Genomic DNA, 9,755 nt, shown 5'->3' with positions numbered 1-9,755 from the left:
ACCGCCGGAGCTGACTCACCTGGGATCGGCCGAACTCGGGAGTTTCCGTCAGCAGAGGTCGGCTGCAGTCGGGTTTTTCCGTCAGCTGCAGTTAACAGCAGTGTTAAAGGAGGCAGTGAAAGTGAATGAGGAAAAATATTAAACTAACATAGAAACATGAAACTTTCACAGTTTTTTACTCACATTGAGACAAGTATTTTTTGTGCTGCAAGTTTCCTGTAATTTAGTGCTAAAATATGCAAATTAGGTGTTATTTTATTAAATATGCAGTAATTTTCCATGACAATAGCAAAGTTTCTGTTATTCTGGACGCAGTTTGAGTGATTTTAGATCAAAACTGAGACAGTTTTCAACACATTCTGACTCATTTCAGAGGTTTTAAGTTATTGTACACAAGGTTTCCGGTTAATTTGTACAAATTTGAGTGACTTTGACCAGTTTTGATGACAGGTTTTGGCTAATCAAAGACAAATTATGACTAGTTTTATTCTTTTTTTGTGGTTTTGAACGAGTTTTGAGTCATTCTGGACTAAATGTGAATAAATTTAAACAGGTTTATGTTTCCTAAGTTTCTGCTGAAGTGGAGCAAAAACAAAAACCAAAAAACCAACCTCTATCTGAAAATAAAAAACAGAATGAAATAATATTAGATAATATAAAAAAAGTAATTAAATTAATAAAATAAATGTAAATAAAATAAAATATCTAGAAACTATAAAGAGTCCTAAATCCTGAACTGTCGGTTGTTTTTCTGCTTTTATTTTTAGCTGCTGAAGGAGGAGTTTAACGTTTGACCTCCAGAGACGAAGACGAACGACGACAGCTGAGAGAAAAACACGGGGAGGAGAACCAGAACTAAGAACCAGAACTAGAACTAAAAACCAGAACCAGAACCAGAACTAAGAACCAGAACCAGAACTAAGAACCAGAACTAAGAACCAGAACTAGAACTAAAAACCAGAACCAGAACCAGAACTAAGAACCGGAACCAGGAGAACCAGAACCAGAACTAAGAACCAGAACCAGAATTAAGAACCAGAACTAAGAACCAGAACTAGAACTAAAAACCAGAACCAGAACTAAGAACCGGAACCAGGAGAACCAGAACCAGAACTAGAAACCAGAACCAGAACTAGAAACCAGAACCAGGAGAAGCAGAACCAGAACTAAGAACCAGAATCAGGAGAAAATAAAAAACACCAGAGATCGAACCAGAGACACGACAAGAACCAGAACCAGAACTAAAAACCAGAACCAGAGGAACCAGAACCAGAACCAGAGGAACCAGAACCAGAACCAGGACCATGAGTGACTCTGAGAACTTGTTTCCTCCCAGGTAGAATTCTGATCATTTCATTCATAAAATCACAGTTTGATTCTAAATAAATTTAAATCCTTTGAGACCAAATCAGAGACTTTTAGACGCATATTTGTGTCATTTTGAACAAGTTTTGGTTATTTTGGACTCATTTAGAATCATCTTAGACAAAATTTTTTGTCATTTTCAGATACATTTTAAGTCATTTTGAATATTTTTTTTATTATTCTGGACAGACTTTGACTGATTGTAAACAAGTTAGTCGTCGTGTTGAGATTTCTGTTTATTAAGTTTGGACCAATCTGAGTCATTTTTAACCATTTGTGTCATTTTGAACCAGTTTCAAGTCATTTGAAACCATTTTGTGTCATTCTGAATGTGTTTTTTGCTAACTATAAACTATTTGTAAGGTTTTGAACAAGTTTTGGTTCATTTTGGTGCCAGTTTCGAGTCATTTTTACACTAAATTCGACTCGTTTTCTATTGATTTATGTCGTTTTGAATTTTGAGTCGTCCTTCAGGAAACGTTTTTCTTATTTTGGACGAATTTAGAATCATTTCAGACAAAATTTTTGTTATTTTCCACCATTTTTGGGTCATTTTTATGAAAATTCAACTCATTTTCTATTAGTTTATGTTAATTCAGACACATTTCAACCAACTTTAGTCACTTTTAACACATCGTCAGTCACACTGAACCAGTTTTTATTATTTTAGATGAATTATAAACTATTCTGAACCATTTCTCATCAGTTTTTGTTTTACGTTTCCTGTGCTTTAATGTTTAAATATACAAATGAGGCATAAATTTATTCAATATCCACAAATTTATAATGACAATAAGAATATTTGTGTTATTCTGAACACAGTTTGAGTCATTTTAGACTAAATGTGAGTAAATGTGGAGAAGTTTCTGTTATATTTAGGACAGAGGTGAGCTGTTTTAGTTTCACTTTGACTCATTTTAGTCGTAATCCTGAGGAATGTTGAACTTTTCTCTGTTATTCTGGATGACTTTTGAGTTCTTTTGAGCAACTTTTTGAGTCATTTTGAGTATTTCTGAGCAGATTTGAGTCCCTCACAGAGCTTTAAACACGTCAAACCTCCAGTTTCTCTGTATTTTTCATGATTTTCTCCTCATTCGACTGTTTTTGTTGCTCTGAACCTCTAAATGTGACGCCGTGCTGCTCAGAAATGACTCGTCTGCAGGTTTGGTTGGAGTTTAATGGCAGCTGTTGGTTTATTTTTAGCAGCGGCTCGACTGCAGCTGTTGATTCTGTTTCTGAAGATCAGATTAGTGACAGAAAACCGGTTAGAAATCACTAAAAATGAGTCCAAAGCTCCAAAAACATGAAGAAAAGGAGAAATTCTGAGAGAGTTTGTACAAGTTTTCAGATGTTTTTGTTTGTTTTTGACCATTTTTAGTCATTTTGAGCATATTTTTGTTATTTTAGATGCATATAATTCATTTTTTCAGTGATTTTGCACAAGTTTTCAGCTATTTTAGACAAAATTTGGGTCATTTTGAACAAGTTTCAGGTCATTTTATAGAAACTTGAGTAATTTTTTTGTCATTTTCAACCAATTTGTGTCATTTTGGAGAATTATTAAAAATTATTTTTGGACAAGTTTAGAGTCATTTAGGTGAATTTTTCAGAGATTTTGGAAAAATTTCAGGTAATTTTGTGGAAATTTTATGTTATTTTGTCAAACTCTGAGTCATTCTGAACAACTTTTGAGTTACTTTTGAACGGGTTGTTGTCATTCTATAACAGATTTTCAATGATTTTAGACTAAATTTGAGTGATTTTTAACTATTTGTATAATTTTGAACCAGTTTCAAGTAATTTCTGTCAAAACTGAAGTCATTCTAAACCACCATGTGTCATTTTGAGCTGTTACGTTGGGAAAATTCTTATTGTGTTAGACAGGTCTTGAGTCATTTAAGTCATTTTTCTGTGATTTCGGAGAAGTTTTGAGTCATTTTAGGCAAGATTTTTGTCATTTTTGGACCAGTTCTTGTTGCTTTAAACTAATTTGGAGTCGTTTTATACAAGTTTTTATTATGGACACAGTTATTTTGGACATGTTTTAAATCATTTGTGTAATTTTTAACCAGTCTTGAGTGATTCTGGGCGAGTTCTTGCTCTTTAAAAACTACTTTATAGTCATTTAGGTCCATTTTTGAATCATTTAGGTCGTGTTATTTGTTGTATTTGCAAACTTTTTTGCAAGTTTTGGATGAATTTATTTACATTTTGAGTAATTTCCATTAAAATTTGAGCATTTTTACATGTTTGGAGTCATTTTAGACCAAACTGATGTCAGACAGAACGTTTCCTGGACGGAGATTTGGTTCCAATTAAATAATTTTAAACAAACAGAAGCTTCATAAAATCCATTTAGCCTCATAAACATGAACATTTATGATCATAAACTGAGGCATTTGTCCTGTGACACTGTTTAAACATCATTAACTCTGTTTGATGTTTGATTTTAATGAAAGGAAATATCAAAGAAAATGATCCTGAAAAGAAAACAGAGCAAAGAGCAGCGAGTGTTTGTGCAGGAAAATACAAAACGTCAGTGTCAGGGTTTATCGCTAAGAAAACACAGAGGGAGTGTGTGTTAATCTTAATGTGTGTGTGTGTGTGTGTGTGTGTTAATGTTAATGTGTGTTTTTACATCCTGGTTGATCTTCAGGTGAAACTTTTAGCTTCAGTGAAACAAACGTGCTAAAATCCTTTACAAGAATCAAAAAGGATGCAAAAAAAAGATGAAAAACAAATAAAATGTGACACAAAATGACCACAAAAAGTGCAGAAATACAGATAAAGATGCAAAGCAAACGAAATATGCAATGAAAATGACAACAAAAGATGCAAAACGACCCAAAGAAGATGCAAAATCAACAAAATATGTGACAATATGATCAAAAACTGATGCAACGTGAATAAAATGGGACATTAAATGACCACAAAAAGTACAAAAATTACTGCAATTTTTTAAAAAAGCGTGACATATAGTGACACAAAAACACCACAATGAACAAAATGTGACACTAAATGTCCACAAACAGAAAAAAAACACCAAAAAAGATGCAAAATGAACAAATTGAGAAACAAAAATTTGCAAAGAAATATCAAAAATGTTTGCAAAACAAACAAAATGTTGCAGAAATACAAAAAATTCTGCAAAAAAAAGACCAACAAAGAAAGTTGAAGTAAAAAGAATAAAGATATTTTATCTTTTTTTCATTTCTCTCCAGTTTGTCGGCTGCTCTGCTGAAGTTGGATCCAGAAGATGGAGAACAGATCATGGAATATCTGAAGACTCATGTCCTGCTGAGCAGAGAGAAAGCTCGTAAGAATCACATAATATTAATGTTTCATATCTGCAACTGTCAGTCTTTAAGTCTTTCATGTTTTCTTTATTTCAGTTCTTCAGGCATCGGTCAGAGAACAGAAGAAACTTCTGGTGGAAAACTCAAAACTAAAGAAAGACATCGAGCAGCTGAGAGTTCAACTCCAGGAAAAACAGAGGAGGAGAACTGGTAGATTTATTATTATTATTATTATTATTATTATTATTATTATTATTATTATTATTATTGTTATTATTATTATTATTATTATTATTATTATTATTATTATTATTATTATTATTATTATTATTATTATTATTATTATTGTTATTATCGTTATATCACATTTATATTACATTATATTTATATTATTATTATTTAACTTTTATTTTACCAGGTAAGTTAGTATTTATAATAGATTTAAATATAGTTGAATCATCTCCATATTTTTAGGATTTTTGTGGATATTTTAGTTGTTTTATTCTTTCTTTCAGACATTTTATTAATATTTTTAAACATCTCTTTTACTTTTGTTATTTAAAAAAGTATTAATTTTGTTATTTTCAGACATTTTCTTTATTTATTAAATTTGTTAATTTTTTAAAAAAATTCAGACATTTTATTAATTTTCTTGCATTTTTGGGAGTTCTGTTAATTTGTATTTATTATGTATTTTTGGAGATTTTTCCTCCAACATTGATGCAGAAATCTACATTTTCTAGTTTTATTCCAGTTTAGATTCTGATGTTTTTACAGCCTCAGTTATGAAACATTTAATTCATATAAACATGCATGAAGTGGATGTTTTTAAAACAGGATTTTCTGATTTATGGAGCGATAAATCTTCTCTGTAACGAGTCGACATGATGGAAGCGGAATTTATTCACACTTCTGTTCTGGAGATGAATATAAATAACTGCATATTTATGAATCATTAAACATTAAAACGTTCTTAATGTGATCCGATGAGATGTTTTTCTGCTGATTTCTGGTTTAATCTTCGACTCGTTTAAATCCCTGATTTAATAAAAACCTCATTAACAGAAACAGAATTTAGTTCTGAGTCTCTGGAAGAAGAAAAACATCTGAAAACATCAACGAAAAATTAGAAAACTCCTGGAAAATATCGAAAAATATTATTAATTATATGTCATAAAAAAATGAAATATTTCTAAGAAATAACAATATCAATAAAATGTGTTAAAAAATGAAAAATGGGACAAAAATAAAGAAAACACAAAAGCAAAATGCTCAAAAATAAATTCCAGCTGATTATTTACATTAAGAAAATTATTTTCTGTTTAAAGTTTTAATGAATAAGAGTCTGAACATAACAGAGAATTAATATTTTTTAATCCTAAAAGTGAAAATAAATTAGCGAAATATTCAAAAATATTAACATTGTTTGATACAAGAAATGGAAGCAAAAAATGTTAACAAAAAGAAAAACAAATATTAACAGAATTTCAAAAATGCATAAAAATTTATAAAGCCTCAAACAATTTTTTAAACTGTCTGAAAATAGCAGTGAATTAATATTTTTTAAATCACAAAACTGAAAATAAATTAACAAAATGTTCAAAAATATTAATAATCTTTTAAAATAGGAAAGGATGAAAAATAAATAGAAGTTAAAAATTTCCAACAAATAGAAAAAAAAATTAACAGGATTTCAAAATGAAATAATTAACAAAATCTCTGAAAAATATTTTTTTAAATTAACAAAATTAATAAAAATCCTGGGGCGTCCGTATAGCTCAACGCGTTAAGCGGCGACCCATGTACAGGGCTGGTCCCTGATGCAGCGGCCAGGGTTCGATTCCCGCTCGCGGCCCTTTGCTGCATGTCTTCCCCTGACTCTTCTCCCCTGTTTCCTGTCTCTCTCTCACTGTGCCTATCCAATAAAAAAAAGCTGACAAAAAGGCCAAAAAAATATTTAAAAAAAAAAAAATAATAATAATAAAAATCCTGAAACTGAATAAATGTCTGAACATAAAAGAAAATTCATATTTTGTAGTGACAAAAGTCAGAGTAAAGTTACAAAATGTTCAAAAAATTAGTACTGTTTAAAAAAATAAAACAATTAAATAGAAAATAATATCAACAAAAACAAAAAATGAATAACAGAATTCCAAAAATTCAAGAAAAAGAATAAAATCTTAGAAAAATTTCAAGTAAATCAACAAACCTGCAAAATGAGTAAAATGTCAAAATAAATCCAGATGTTTTTCTGTTTCAGCCAAAGCGCTGCTCTCTCAGAACCCGTCCCCTCCCAGCCTTAGCCCCGCCCCCGCCTCACCTGTGGTTCCGGCTGCTCCGGCTGAAGCCCCGCCTCCCTCCTCTCAGGTGAGGAGGGAGAAGTGGAGTCGGAGGAGGAGAGGTGAGACCAGAGAGTCCAGCATGCAGCTCAACAAAACTCTCCCTGATTGGTTGTTTGTTTCTCAGCTCGCCCCGCCTCCGACCCTCTGGGGGCGGTTCCTCCGGTCGACGTGTCGCGACTCGACCTGAGAGTCGGACGAATTGTGTCGGTCCGACGCCACCCGCTGGCAGACGGCCTGACGGTGCAGGAAGTGGAGGTCGGAGAAGACGCTCCTCGAACAGTCGTCAGCAAACTGGGAGAGAAAACACACCTGGAGCAGGTAAACAGGAAGTCCTGCTTTTATTCTGAAGACATCCTGAGTTTAGTCTGAAAATATGCTGGTTTTATTCTGAAAACATCTTTTATTTATTCTGAAAATTTCCTGGTTTAAGTCTGAAAAAAAAATCCTGGTTTAAGTCTGAAAAAAAAATCCTGGTTTTATTCTGAAAACATCCTGTTTTTTTTCTGAAAATATTCACATTTCTTTTAAAAAAAAAATAGAACTGATTGTTAATAAACATTAATAAGCCAATTCTGAATCTCGCCGTGCGTAAGGTATGCTGGTCCGGGTGAAAGGTCGGGATACCCCAGATCATAAACATGGCTGAGTGCAACGCAGATATTGATTACTTTGAGCGTTGTAAAGTCAATGCTATAAAGGAATTTTGTAAGAAACGAGGATACAGTGTTATCGGGAAGCGAAAGAAAGAACTCGTGTCCCTTGCTTGGGCATTGTCATTTCAAAAGGCCCCAATAGTTTTAACAAAACAGCAGGAAAGGGAGGCTGTCAACCTTGATTATAAATCCCTGCTCGAGATCGATGTTGACGGGTGTCACCTGAGAATTCCAGATCCTTTAGAGCTCAGAGAAGGTTGGGAGAATGAGTCCACAGCAGCAAATAAATGGCCACCCTGCATGTACATAGATATCAATAATTATCTGATTAACAAGGACGAGCAAAACTTTCTAACGAGACTTGCTAACGACTACAAAGTCGGCATGACGTTCTGGATCTTTTCTTTCAGTAGGAAATATGACAAGTACATAAGGCAGGTCACATATACAGCGCGAGGTTCCTTTATTGCACTCATGAATAGGGCAAAACTCTTCCATCCACTTCTTTAGCCCACGGGTACCGTTGTGGCAGTCCCGCACTGAACAATGGGACCTGGCATATTGCCTTAAAAAGACTTTAAGCAGTGTAAACACTTAATAGTCGCTACAAATAGCAGGTCGTTCCACTGCGATAGTATTGCTTTGTCGAGCTTTGTTGATAACGTAATGTGGGATGAACTCTGACCCGGAAGCTATTGAGGGACAAACGCGCATGCGTACTGATAATTCCGATTTGGCTTATTATCTTCTGATAGTTTTATTCTGACAGTCGTGTCACAGAATGATTTCACTTCCTGTCTGCAGCTTCCTGGTTCCCTAGTCGTGTTGCTATGCAACGTGAAGCCCTGTAAGCTGAGGGGCGTGGCCTCCCAGGCCCGCCTCCTCTGTTGCTCCGCCCCTGACGATGATGACGTGGCGCTGCTGCTTCCTCCTTCAGGCTCCGTCCCTGGAGACAAAGTCACTGTTACCAGTTACCATGGTAACGGCTGTTTAATTACACTAAAAAAAGTCATGATTTCATCGGAATCACCTGAAGAATTTACTGCTATGTCTATCTACCTGTCCTCCACCTGTCTGTCCTCCACCTGTCTATCTACCTGTCCTCCACCTGTCTGTCCTCCACCTGTCTATCTACCTGTCCTCCACCTGTCTGTCCTCCACCTGACTGTCCTCCACCTGTCTGTCCTCCACCTGTCCTCCACCTGACTGTCCTCCACCTGACTGTCCTCCACCTGTCTGTCCTCCACCTGTCCTCCATCTGACTGTCCTCCACCTGTCTATCTACCTGTCCTCCACCTGTCTGTCCTCCACCTGTCTATCTACCTGTCCTCCACCTGTCTGTCCTCCACCTGACTGTCCTCCACCTGTCTGTCCTCCACCTGTCCTCCACCTGTCTGTCCTCCACCTGTCCTCCACCTGACTGTCCTCCACCTGACTGTCCTCCACCTGTCTGTCCTCCACCTGTCCTCCATCTGACTGTCCTCCACCTGTCTATCTACCTGTCCTCCACCTGACTGTCCTCCACCTGTCTGTCTCCACCTGACTGTCCTCCACCTGACTGTCCTCCACCTGTCTATCTACCTGTCCTCCACCTGTCTGTCCTCCACCTGTCCTCCACCTGACTGTCCTCCACCTGTCTATCTACCTGTCCTCCACCTGACTGTCCTCCACCTGTCTATCTACCTGTCCTCCACCTGTCTGTCCTCCACCTGTCCTCCTTCCATCCAGGTGATCCGGACCGGTTGCTGCCTTCAGGTCTGTGGAAGTGTCTCCAGGTGGACCTCCAGGTGGACGTAGGGGGCGTGGCCTCCTATAAGGGCGGCAGCCTGCAGGTGAAGGGGAAGGGCCGCTGCAGAGGCCCCGCCCTCACCTGCTGCTGCCTCAGGTAGAGTCCAATCAGGAAGCTCCCCCTGCTGGTCCTCAGAGAGCTGCAGGAAGCCGATTGGACGGCAGAGAGATCTCCATGACAACATCTCCAGAGGAGCCAATCAGACGGCTGATGCAGATTTAAATGTTTCAGAATAAAAGTCTTTTACTAAAAACCCTGAAATAAAAAAAAATGTCTGAGAGGATTCATTCATGACTCATGAATAATTAAC

The 9,755-nt window shown here is 36.1% G+C and overlaps 1 protein-coding gene across 1 annotated transcript; it reads left to right on the top strand.

The window, feature by feature from the left end:
* The first annotated feature begins 812 nt into the window (after positions 1-812).
* LOC111562759 (aminoacyl tRNA synthase complex-interacting multifunctional protein 1-like) lies at positions 813-9,728 on the top strand. Its single transcript, XM_055007887.1, has 7 exons — positions 813-1,336; positions 4,587-4,681; positions 4,758-4,871; positions 6,922-7,062; positions 7,128-7,321; positions 8,461-8,635; positions 9,385-9,728. Exons 1-7 carry the CDS (start codon positions 1,305-1,307, stop codon positions 9,543-9,545), a joined length of 912 nt encoding a protein of 303 aa, XP_054863862.1. The 5' UTR covers positions 813-1,304; the 3' UTR covers positions 9,546-9,728.
* The last annotated feature ends 27 nt before the right edge of the window (positions 9,729-9,755 follow it).

The sequence above is a fragment of the Amphiprion ocellaris genome, chromosome 23 (genome assembly GCF_022539595.1).
Source record: "Amphiprion ocellaris isolate individual 3 ecotype Okinawa chromosome 23, ASM2253959v1, whole genome shotgun sequence".
Lineage (NCBI taxonomy): Eukaryota > Metazoa > Chordata > Actinopteri > Pomacentridae > Amphiprion > Amphiprion ocellaris.
This window is presented reverse-complemented; position numbering and strand designations above follow the sequence as displayed.

Bases quoted from the DNA above. Each gene is read 5' to 3' on its own strand.
- LOC111562759 (XM_055007887.1), top strand. From the start codon at position 1,305: ATGAGTGACTCTGAGAACTTGTTTCCTCCCAG. The intron at 7,063-7,127 runs GTGAGACCAGAG...TTTGTTTCTCAG, and splicing joins GTGGAGTCGGAGGAGGAGAG to CTCGCCCCGCCTCCGACCCT. The intron at 7,322-8,460 runs GTAAACAGGAAG...TCCTGTCTGCAG, and splicing joins AGAAAACACACCTGGAGCAG to CTTCCTGGTTCCCTAGTCGT.